Source organism: Mytilus trossulus, chromosome 2 (genome assembly GCF_036588685.1).
Source record: "Mytilus trossulus isolate FHL-02 chromosome 2, PNRI_Mtr1.1.1.hap1, whole genome shotgun sequence".
In the NCBI taxonomy this organism is placed as follows: Eukaryota; Metazoa; Mollusca; class Bivalvia; order Mytilida; family Mytilidae; genus Mytilus; species Mytilus trossulus.
The window spans coordinates 80,304,328-80,317,519 of NC_086374.1; the positions used below are offsets into that span (position 1 = coordinate 80,304,328).

Genomic DNA, 13,192 nt, shown 5'->3' on the forward strand with positions numbered 1-13,192 from the left:
CCGGCGTTTAAAAAGCTGATTCCATAAAGCTGTTACAAATCTGTAGATTAAATGCAAATCACTATGGTGAGAGTCGATTTTTCATTTGTAAAATGTTCACTTTAAATATACTTTACAGTTTGCGGTGAGATATTCATCCTTTATGTGTATAGATGAGACAAAATGTACCACCGTAAGTCGATATACTGAGGACGTAATTAAACTATATGGCAAACATTGATTCAATATCATGCATTCATTTCTACAAAAAGAAATGTGTAGCCTTTTCAATGAAACCTCTATTTGAAACGTTTCAGTAAATCAAAAACATCGAATCCATTTTAGAAGTAATAAAAAAGTTTTATACATATGACACTGTGTGATCTTAATTGCCTGTTATCAGCATTATCTGTACTCAGTGAAATATTTTTCGAAATGTGAGAGACATCAAATTCAATAGCCAAGAGCAAATTTGACACACGTTTTTTTTTTTTAATTTTGAAGTGAAAAACATTCTAACGTACACAATTATAAGCCAAGTGTCTTTAATAAGCATTTTAAAGTTTCTTCTGTACAATTGTACAAGAGCGTTTGGTACACGTCCACAAATAGTATGTGGTATATTATATATTTTTAATAAAAAAAACTTCTTAATATGTATGTTGAAAAGTGGGTATAAGCTTAGACGTAGTTTAGTTCCATCTAATCTCATCATTGAGAGTGGGTTCTTGGTTATTTAATGTCTTCTGAAGATTTATCTCATTTGCAATCATATCACTTCATATTTTATTTTTATGTTTTTATATAAAAACACATTACACTATATGAGCAGTTGAAGGGTATACAGTAAAAAACAGCTGATAATACCTTCTGTGTCATTTGGTGTCTGGTAATGGGCTGTCTCATCGGCAATCACACCTACTATTTTATTTTATCGATAGAAGTGTGACAGTATGTTATAAAAGAGGGACGAAAGATATTAGATACCACATAGAAAACTAAAGACAAAGCAACACGAACCTAACCAAAAACTGGGGTTGATCTCAGGTGCTCGGGGAGGGAAAGCAGATCCTGCTTCTCATGTGACACCCGTCGTGTTGTTCATGTTATTACAAACCCGATAAACATAGGTTTATTAGGAACCTGTTCTAAACGTTTTGTAAAGACATATATTTTGTGACATTTTTCATTGTGACACCTTTATGCCATCGGTTCGACGTACATACTTCGGACTTATGATTTACTTCAACTACGCAGGAGATTTTCCGAGCATACTTAATATCATGTTTCTTAAGGTTTAAATTGAAAAATAAACTTTTCAATTGAAATAGGTGTTAAATTAACTTCGATTTAAATCCTGTTGGCGAATTACGTATATATGTTCTCGAGTACCGTTAATGAAATTGAAATGGAGCAATTTGTTATTTCTATTGACATTAATGAATCTTTCGAATTACACATAACCATTTATAATTGAAAAGGAAATGATTGCCTTCACATATATAAAGTTTTGTTTTGTAAAAAAAATTATTTGTCATAAAATTATAAAATTGCCAAATTTGATAGTACTGTCAAGAAATAAAATGCTCATTTAACTTTTACTATCGTGAAATGATAATGTCCACGGCATTTTGACGTACATACAGTATGATAGATAAATGCTCACAACATTATTGTTAAGACATTATAATATAACACTGCATATTTATGAACATGCCAATAATAGTATTAAGATAATGGCAAATTCGATGATACAGATATAAATGCACTGCAAAGAAAATGTGAATTCTTCTGCTATACACTAAACCGTAGAAATGCGCATTGTCATACATGTTCTTCCAATGAATGATAACGTCACTTTCATAATATTCTGACTAACGTATCATTAATATATATAGGCATATTATCGACCAAAGATTTTCGAATAATGTTTTGTTGGAGGAATTGAAAATCATACTAGATAATAACACCTTTTCTTTGATTGAAAATATTATCTTCAGATCTCTGGTACAGCTATGGAAACAAAAGTTGCTCCAACATACGCAACTCTCGTGATGGGATATCTGGAGGATAAAATGTATCAACAAGTTGAACAAGTATTTGATTCAGCCTTTAAAGTGTACATAAAATCGGAATGGAAGCGATTCTTAGACGACTGTTTTATCATTTTAAACAAAAATCACAATTTAGAGAAGTTTCATAATCTGATAAACAAATTACATCCTTCGATTAAATTTACCATCGAATCAAGCGAACATAGACTGCCATTTCTAATATCAAAAAATGGAACAACCTTAACCACAGATATATATTATAAGAAGACGGACACCCACCAATATCTGAATTTTAATTCATGTCATCCTTTACATACGAACAGAAAAATCCCGTTTTGCCTTGTACGACGTGTATGTTTAATTGTAACTGATGAGTTCACGGAGGAATTACGTTTGAATGAACTAAAGGTGTTTTTGAAAGAAAAACTTTCCAAAAACTATGCAGACATCAATTGCAAAAACGGTAAACCTAATTTAATGTATTGTATGCATCACTTGCAAGGAATGGTACATCGGACAGACTGGTAATTCACTTTATCAAAGAGTCCGTATTCACAACAACAGATACGAGAGCCATCTACACGAACGCAAGATGCGCACGAACATTTCGAAACGTGCAGTAGTGGAAAATTTACCGTATATCCGTTCTATAAAATGAACGAATTGAACAAATATAAAAGACTGGCAAAAGAAGCACACTTTATAAAGGACTTTCAGCCAAAATTAAACGGATCTACTTTAACATGTTTGATTTATCCCCCTTACCGTTATTGTACCGTTATAAACGTTACCAACGGTAGCGTCGTCAAGGACATTGTTAAAACGTCACTTGAAGATTTCCAGAAGGCATGAAAGCGTAATTACTAATTACTAGTACAATTTTACCTGAGAAAAAGTAATATGGAGGGTTTAGCCAACTTATTTTCAGCTTCCTGCATTTTCCCAACAGATAAATTGATTTCATGTAAAAAAAAAATCAGCTTATATATAGACATGAATATGTCGTTGGGAATACTGGCCTTTAAATTTCAATATTGGTTTATTGTCAAGAAACACGAGCTCTTTATTAATTTTGTAATTTCTATTTTGAATTATTAATGAAAACTAATCACTTACATTATAATGTGCGTGATTAATTTTTCAAATTCAATACAGCTCCCTAAATCGACGTAAATGAAGTAGATGACAATACAAAATATGTAATTTAACTTTCATTTTTAGTGAAATTGAACATTGGATTATTTGTCGTATCTTTATATCAATTTAAATTATCGAAATAATAATTTTCTGTATTGTAATCGATGTATTTTGTGCTGAGAAGATATCAATTACCTTATATAAGTCATTTACATCAGTTGCACTCATAACAAATGCAATGTTTAGAATATATATTACTGTCATTTTACCAACGTAAAAAATGCAATTCACAATATACATAGGAGCTGAAATGTACATCAATTAGTATTCATAGTTAATAGGGGAATCACAATTGGTCAAAAAGGTAAGAAGGTCTTTAATGAATTGTTACATTATAAAAGAAATATTGCCTTTAATTAACATACGAACGTTTTTACTTTAAAAAAAATATTTAAACGTATTTGTTGTGGGATATGAGGTGGTGATTATTTGCCTATAATATCTACGATGGAAATGACTGAATAGAATCAGCTACTATAAATCCTTTCATAAATACATATATAGAGAGATTAGCTTGTGTAAGTCAATAAGCCTAGACCAAGGAAATCTTTAAATTCACGCTCAGGCATATTGATGATATTCAGACAACTCAATATTTATGCTTGTATATCATACAATAAAGTGAAATTAAAATAAGGACAATACTGGAACAAAATGTTCTTCTCATATCGGACTTTTCTTTGATATGGGCACTGATGGTCGACTTCAAACTTGAATCTATAACGTGAAGATTAAATAAAGACAACAGTAGTATACTGCTGTTCAAAAGTAAAAAAAAAAAACATTGAGAGAAAACCAATCCGAGTTACAATCTAAAAACGAGGGAAACACGTCAACTTTAAGAGGAAAACAACGAAATAACAGAACACAGACGTGTAAAGTGTGAGCAGGTGTTTACTGACTTGCGATATTATTTTGGGGTGATACATCTTTAACCAGAAAAGAGGTCGTCTATTTTGGAAATGTAACGACTGAGCGTTTTGTCTGTTGTGACATTTTGATTGCTTTTGAATTCACTGTCGCCTTATCCAGTCTTGATCCCTTTGGTGGTCATGAAATTTCCTCGTGTTTGTTTTTTGTTCTGGGTGGATTTAAACGATATCAACATCTGCTCACTATTGTTGTCGTTTGTTGACGTGGTTTATAAGTGCTTTTGTTTCTCATTTCTTTTTGAAAGATCATACATTTTTTTCTGTTTGAATTGCTTTAAACTTCTGTAAATTCAGAAATTATTGCGAGGTTTTTATTATTGCGAAAAATGCAACAGAATTGTAAACGCAATAATTTAAACTCGCATTTTGAAATGTTTTATATGAATTAAACAGGATTTTTCTCAAAATCGTAATATTGAAAATCGCATTTCAGTCTTAAATGAGAAAATCGCAATAATAAATGCACGCAATAATTTCTGAATTTATATCATTTGAATTTCTTTGTCGTTCGGTGTGAACCAAGGCTCCGAGATGAAGGCCGTCATTTGACCTGTGATGTTTTACTCTTTACATTTTGTGACGGTGATGGAGAGTTGTCTAATAAGCATATCTTCCTCTTCTTCTTTTTTAGTTCCTTTTATTTACAGTCATAATTTGAATGACGGGTATGTCACGTCCAATGGAGACAATATGCAACACTTATACAAATTAGATTTTACTTTGTATACATATTAATCGATGAAAAGCACAATTTAATTAGTCAAATTCATCTTTTTCAATGAGCCTTATATATTCTTAAATTTGACTTTATTTTTTAATTAAGAAATTATTACTCCGATAGAGACATGAGCAGGATAGTACATATCATATCTGTTTAGAGTATATTGTATCAATTATTTCTGATTTGATTATTTTGTCAGATTTTTCTATATAAAGCTTACAATCCTAGTTTGAATATTACATGTGCTTACGTATGGGTTACTTATATATTATAGGCTTTGCTTCAAAAGGCAGACATACTGTACCAGACTCAAGACTATGATGTAGCATACATCTATTATAGTAGAGGTCACAAAGTTTATCCTAAAAACAAAGGCTTTATAGAAGGAATGAAGAAAACAGAGCACGAAATCGGCAAATTCAAGAGAGGCAAAGGTATATTGTAATCTATTCTTAATAATTTAACGTGTCAGTATTAATCGAGTGCATTATTCTTTAATACATGCGTCCAAGTATACAGGTTGTTTGTGAAATTTAATATAATTATGTTGTTTTCCGTTGCATTTTCAATTTATGTAAATGTGAGTTATGTAACCATAAAAGTTTATTATCCATCTACAATGTATATCGTGATAACAATTTTGCGATGAACAATTTTTCTCTATGTTGTTTTCGTTTGTTTCTTTTAAAAATGTATATTTGCTGAATACTAGTATGTAAGCATTTTCATCTATTATAGGTAAAAAGCAGAAACTGACACCAGCTGGGGATCTCACTTGTCTCATACACAAAGTGGTGCGTATATTACCTTGATCTTATTACATCTATCAAGACTTTCTGAGAAAATAATTGTTTTCGAAAAACAAAAAAAAACAAAAATTAAATGGATTCTTTTCCATGAACTAAACAAACACTAAAATTTAGTGGAATTTTTGTATAAAGAACGTTATAGTTGTAAACTGCTTTAATGAATAAATTACAAATTCTCAGATGAGCGAAATATGTTCTAGGAAAGATGGCAAGTGTCATGGTCTATTGAAACAACAATGAATTCTCAGTAACATAATGAAAGGCAATAAAGGTAAAGAGATATCGAAATCTCTATGAAAAAGGGGATAAAGTTTATACACGAACGAAGCCAGCATCGAAATGACATGTTAGCAGACAGTGAAAAAAATATGTAATACGAAAAGAGAACGGTTTGAACCACAACGCACTAAATGCAGACAGCGATGGTTAACGCAATCGCAACAGATTGGATCATCTTATAAATGTATCATTTTGAAACAGACTCATTACTAGGTGTCAGACATCGAATTCAAAATTCCCTAAAGAATTAACCAAATGATTCAATTTGTTTATCCTGATTTATTCATGTACTAACCTTCTTCATGCAACCTTCTACATGCAAATTTTCAACAAATGTTTGAAGTCTTGTAACGATTTTCTGTTCGTGAACTCCTCTTCTACTTCTACAACAGCATGTTTTTTTTTACCGAAAATATTCATTAAAATACTTTGTAGGTCATCTCATCTCACATGTATGCTTCAAGTTTATACAGAAGATTATTTGGACTCAAAATAATTAGATACAACAAAATAAAAAAGATACATTTGCTAGTTCAATCAACCAACAACATCAAAAGCTCTATTTTTGTAAAACAAGGGCTACTTTTATATTCTATATTGAATATGGGTAAACTGACACATTTTGATTTTTTTTAGATGAAAAATGAATAGTATAGGCAAATTTTACACCGATTGCTTTTGTTTTAATTATCAAAGTTGCTTAACGTCTTTTTTATTGATATTTATCATATATTTTGTGTACAGCCAGACCCAAAGCCATTTAAGTTTCACCCAAAACAAGACAGACAAGTTAAACATTTACCAAGTGCAACTTTCAGTAGTAGACCACTATGTCAGCTAATCCGGATCCACAAGACACCAGCTATCAGTTTGATAAAATCCGTATCAGTTCCAGACTTAAATGATTTATCAGATGACGAAGATGACCTGCAGGATAAAAGACCGGAAAGTAGACTAGTAAAATCAACCATTGGCGAATTTTATGATGATAAAAAATACCTTGAAAAACTTGCCGTTGGAAACAAACCTTCTCGTAAGTAGTTTTACAATTCGTACAGTATATTCAACAGTTCCTATTTTTTAAGTTATGTTATTGTTAAAGTAACATCTCTTATTTATTTTTTGAAGAAAACTCTTTTACTCCTTTTTCGTAATATTGTGTAAACATAACGATGTTTTGCTAGGCAGGGTATTGCAAACTTTTGAATAAAAACCTCTATATGTGTCGATAATTTGTTTTCAAGGTAAACACGTTAGATATATTTCTCACGTAACGCATTGTAATGTTTAATTTTCTCTTAACCTTTTATACAGTTAAAAAAGATTTTTTTTTATATATCATTTTCTAGGACAAATGCAGACATCTTCTTTCCCACCTATATTTAACTTTGTCCAATTGTTGTAGGTGAGGTTTATATTATTGGTTACATTGATGATGCCATTTTGAATTGTTTCGATACATAAATTTTTAATGAACTATTTGCATTCTAGTATACATTATATGAGTTTGTGTATCAATGACATGTAGGGTACTGAAGAATTTTTTTTTATAACAAATATTTTTTTTATCTTGCTCAGATAAATATCTGACAATAGTCTAAATATTAAGCAGTTAAGCGATAAATATAAATTTCAACATTTGGAACATAGATATTTTTCTCTAAAATCATTTAAATTTTAGTTTGATATTTTAGACCACCAAAATTTTAAAGAAATAGGGAATACTTCTTCATTTCTGCTAATGTTTAGAGCTAATAGAAGCAGAAATTATTCTTGGTAGAGTAAATAAATCATAGTTGATAGAAACTGTGTATTTGAAAAGCTTCCCTATCTAATCCGTTCTAAACTAATGCGATTTTTTTTTATAAATTCCCCTTTTTTTATTCCATACTTGGCAATTTCAACTATATGCTATACGAACAAATACACTCAGCAAATGTCCAAAATGGCGACTTTAAAAGTGTTTATGCGAAACAAAGTATGTGAACCTTAACATATTCCTTATTCATGTAATTAACGTTCTCAAAAACAGCTAGAGCAACAAAGACAAAGAAAAAACAAAAGGGTGAAGCAATTATTGAAGAAACTGAAGAGCCAAAGGAAGGTGAAACAAATGAAAATAATATTTTGCCTGTGGAAGACGAGAAAATTAACTCGCCGAGAAAAAAAGATGACTCGCCGAGAAAGAATGACACACACAATCATAATGAGCAGGAAAATGGTACTTTTGTGTGAATAACCTGTTGCAAATCGTATAACAAACCTATCCTTCACGTTGTTCTGTAACATATATGTGTATATTCTAATTTGACAGCACGATTGGTTTTATGATAATTTCACCAACCAAAACATTGAAGTCTAATGTACTATTACGTCACTGTATATTTTTAAGAAGACAATTTGCATTGTTAATTTTTGCACTTTTCCAAAACAAAACTCTTATTAACAATTACCGCAGAAAATCGTTGTTTGTTTTAGTATACAAATTATAAATTAATAATCATCACATGTGCACCCCAATAAAGTTTTGTCAATTTATTTACAAAACAAAAAGAAGAAAAAAAAGAAGTTTAGTCAATTATTTTTTATATCGTTTTGATCAAAGCAGTTTAGAGGATATAGTAAGATGCAGGGTAGGTCATCAAGGCAATTGATAAATATTTTAAAAAAAATTGTCATTGTTTATATGGATGAATATCATAACAGAATTACAACGTATTTACCTTTTTATAGGAATGAATTATAAAGCACATATTTTTTGAAATTTAAAAAAAAAATATGAAGTTAAAAAGAATTTAATTGTCCTGAATCGTATAAATAAGAGTCGGAAGATACCAAATAGAGAATTATAATCAAAAGTCAAGAGATCTAAAAACTCCAAACAAACGAAAAAAACAACAACAAACAAAACGCTTCTTAAAACTACAGTCTGAATAACACGAACACCCCCATCCCCGAAAAAAATGAGAACGTGCACAGATGCCCTGACAGGAATAGAAGAACCCACTCGACATGTGGCTACCTTTTTTCATACAACTGGTATACATAAAAGTGTTTGGAAACGCAAGATACACAAATGGCGCTAAAATGTATTTCATTTATCTGTTTTTTAACAAGGATGAACAGCATATTTCATTCATTCATGAACAACAGGCTCTTGTCAAAACTACAGCATTTGTTTTTGCTTTTATTTAATTTAGCTCCATTATGGGGAACACCTTTAGAAGCTATTGCGAACAATGCTTTACACTTCCTGTTTGATAGAGTTACCTACTGGGATCGTTTAGGACCACTTCCTCCACCACCACCTCCTAGGAAGGCCAAATCTAAAATGTCAGGAAGTACAATGTCACTAGACTCTGTCCTCACTGTGAACACTTCAAATTCAAAGATAACAACTAACTCGTCATATATCTTTGTTGATAAAAAGCCCGTTCCAACATATAGGCGAAGGAACTCTCAAGTCAACATTCAATTGGATCCAAGTAAATTGAACTTTAATTTCAAATCAGTACAAAGTCAGAGGGAAATCAGAAAGATGTCTAGAATTCCAGAGGATAATGAATTATTTACAGATTCACCATCTGGTTTTGGGGATGCGACACCGGAAAGTGCTGGTCAATCAATTACTGATTACATAAAGAAAGAATTGGAACACATAAGCGAAGGTTTGTTAATTTCCTGTAATATTGTAGTATATTGAACCAATTTAAGAAATAAAGTAAAGTATTTTTTTTATTTAAAGTCTATTTTTTCGAGTTTAGACAGAGAATATATTTAGTTAATAGATGAAATACAATAAAAGGTTGTCTACCCGTTATAATGACAGCAACCCAATCCTGTACAAAACACATATCTCTTTAAAAATCTGGGGTGCTCATTTTCGCAACATCTTTTTATGTTTTCTACAGTTTATGTTCAGGTCTATATGTTTTTGAAGTATACTGATATTTCTATATGAAGATAACTTCAAATGCAAAACATTCCTAAGCTTGAAAACATGTTTGTTTGAAAATAATCATCTGTAAAGTTAGATTAAAAGGTGTTTGAAATTTCCCGATGTTTTGTCAATGGGGGACACATATTCGCCGTTTTTACACATCTATTTAAAACCAAATAACTGCAGCTTTATATAATATTTATCAAATAAATTTCATTATAGTTGAACAACAGACACTTCAAAGGTGTAAAAAACAGAAATTTAGGCCAATCAGTCAAAAAATTACTCAGAAAAAATCCTTCATTCAGGAAATTGACCGAAAATCGTTGTCCTATATTCGGCCTTTTGCAGTAAGTGACGTAATTTTGTTTAAGTTTTAAAAAATAATCATATTTGTTATAAAATAATAACTTATTGGCATATTTCTTCCATTTCAGCCATCCTTTGAAGTTTTTACACCCCAAAATCATAAAACGGCGAAATTGTGTCCCCGGTGAATATGAGCCCCACTCTTTGTACTCTTTTTGCAATTCTATAGTAGTGCATAATAATTGAATAATTTCACTTTGTATACATCACGCCTGCTGATTGGCTAATAGTGTTTTGTTTATCAGCTCATATACATAATTTTGTCATGTGACCGTGAAGTCATCAACGTTTTTTCATGATTTACTTGGACTCTAAATAGACTTTAGAATTAGATTATAATGAATGACTGTAATGTTTTGTCTGTCTATTCGAAATAACATAAAAAATGGTACACACTTTAAAATAGCACACTACACGGGTTATTTAGTATGTACCACATGTTTTATGTTATTTTTTCTTAGACAGAGAAAAATTTACAGTCATTCCTGAAATGAAAGAGTATTCAGATTCAACTTTTTAAAGTTTCAAAATCATAACTTAACAAAGGTGTAAGATATTAAAATAATTGTTAAGTTGTGTATTATAATGCACTACAACATTTGAAATGATACGATGTACACTAAACGTAAGTAAGATTTTATGAATTTATTATTTTACTGATATTAACCGTAGGATATAAACTTGGATGGATACAAGAAACAAGCAGTAGTTGTGACAACTGCTTACGATTGCTGGAGAAATATTCAGAGGAGGAAGTTCCTGATATACACGAGTTGACTGCCATTTTACATAGTTATCGTGGTAACTGTGCTGTACAACGTCGTCAGTTTGACGAAGCATTAAAACATCACCAAAAAGATTTGTCTATTGGAGAAAATTTGTAAGTATTTTACAATCACGACTTAATTCATGACTTCTTTTAAATCTCATACATTTTTTATCATCAGTGCAGTTATAAATAGTGTCTTATACAAAGTCATTTCTGTATTGGAGAATATCTCATGTTAAACTATATGTTTCACATCCATTCGTACTTTTACGAATGATACTATTTATTTTTTCTTTATCAAAGATGCTATATATGTAAAATATATGTTCAGTAAATATTCATTAAAAATAACAGGCTAATAAAGTGATACGACAACGCGCGTTTTCTCAACAAGATTCTACTCTTGATATATAGCGTAACAATATTTTTCAATTTCTGAAAAAAAGTTGACTGTACAATCGTGTCATCATACATATAAGGTTTAGATAGGTTTTTGTGTGGAGCAGTTTAAATTATTTGACCGTTTTCTCTTAGAGTGAAGTATATGCTGTATGCCCACTTCGGTTTAATGTGTTTAATATTTTAACAGATATTTGTAAACATTACGTTCAAAATGACTTTTACGACCTTTTAACCTCATATTGATGTCTTTATCAATGACATTGATGATAGTTTACTCTAATAAGGTGAAACATTTTTAACCCTGTAAGCGCGCTTCGTCTTACACAAGTAATATAAGGGTAATTTGTCTTGGTTTTTTTTCGAAGTATTGTGGCTATCATTTGAAATAGTTTCGTTATGTTTCCGTCATATTTCATTTACCTTTTTGTAGTGATATAAGATCTAGTAGACATAGAGCATTGGGAAACATTGGTAGAGTGTATATGTTAAAAGGGAAACACCAAAAAGCTTTGGAAACGTAAGTACTCTATTTAAAAATGTCTTTACGTCACTAAACTAAATTTTAACTCAAAGAATCAATTGTTTAAAAGCTTTCCATAAAATATTAACTTTGTTTGTTGTTTTCTTTCAAATTCTTTACTGTTTTCATAAAAATTAACGCGTTCGGTTTTATAAATTCTTCCCTTTCGATTTGAAAAGAATTAAAGAAAGTTGTTCTGTAAAAATTGTATTATATTTCCTAATTATACATCTGATCTTATTTTACCAGAGTTAACGGATGGTATGCGATGATATGTGGCATATGTTTATTTTAAAGAATGTGTCTGTCGAAGTTAAATTTCTAGTATTTTGTAAATTATCTTTATATTTACATAGTTGTAGGACTTTAAGGCGAAATTATAGAAAAGTGTTCTATTACACAATAATTGTTTTAGGTTTATCTTCCTTCTTAAAATAAACTTTAATTGTGCTCTCGAAGGTCGGTCGTGGTCAAACGTTTACTTCATTGGTAGAAACAATTTAACAATATGGTTTCAAATGCCTAATTAAAATACCAGTTTATACATGTAAACACGACAAAAATGATACATATGCGTTTCGGTTCGGATGACCAAATTCTTGTGAATTCGAAATTTATAGATGTTTTCTTTGAAAGTTTGGTGAAATGAGTCACGTTATCATGTATTTTATTTTTTCATAGGCTGACAATGAAAGCACCTCTTTGTAAATCTGCCAAAGATTCGTCCTCGTTGTTCCACGAGATAGGCAATTGTTTCCTAGTGCTGTCTAGCTTTCAAAATGCCAAAGCTGCAGCCAGGAAATCTTTACAGTGCGCGGAGGAATGTGGAGATAAAAATTTACAGCTACAAGCATGTGTTCTAATCGGTTTAGCTGAAGGTAAGAGAACGATTGTAATAAAAAAAATGTTCTAACTTGGTTGACTGATACAAATGTTAAAATTATCTTAATTACATGATTAACTTTTAATTGGAATGGTATCTTGCTCTTATTTCGTCATACTTTATACAGCAAACGTTTAACAAATGTAGTTTTTGCTTAGAATCTGTGAAATTTAGGTATTAATTATCGCGTGTTTTTATTTCGTTTTTTAAACCTGACCATGAAGGATGTAAGAAAAGCTATCTTTCTTTTTTATTTCAGTTAATATGAAAAAATACAAAGATGCTCATAAATCGTTTGAAGAAGCTTTAACACACGCTGAAGCGTTAGGTAGGTATAC

The 13,192-nt window shown here is 30.7% G+C and overlaps 1 protein-coding gene across 5 annotated transcripts in view; it reads left to right on the forward strand.

The window, feature by feature from the left end:
- LOC134708092 (outer dynein arm-docking complex subunit 4-like) overlaps positions 1-13,192 on the forward strand; it is a 42,709-nt gene that overhangs the window by 28,213 nt on the left and 1,304 nt on the right. For 4 of the 5 annotated variants that reach the window (XM_063568390.1, XM_063568392.1, XM_063568394.1 and 1 more), the window contains 9 exons: positions 5,158-5,317; positions 5,622-5,677; positions 6,716-7,004; positions 8,004-8,192; positions 9,172-9,639; positions 10,953-11,160; positions 11,882-11,968; positions 12,653-12,849; positions 13,114-13,182. In XM_063568390.1, coding sequence (XP_063424460.1) covers positions 5,158-5,317; positions 5,622-5,677; positions 6,716-7,004; positions 8,004-8,192; positions 9,172-9,639; positions 10,953-11,160; positions 11,882-11,968; positions 12,653-12,849; positions 13,114-13,182 — 1,723 coding nt within the window. The remainder of the gene's footprint in view (positions 1-5,157; positions 5,318-5,621; positions 5,678-6,715; positions 7,005-8,003; positions 8,193-9,171; positions 9,640-10,952; positions 11,161-11,881; positions 11,969-12,652; positions 12,850-13,113; positions 13,183-13,192) is intronic. The other variant, XM_063568391.1, reaches the window with a different exon arrangement.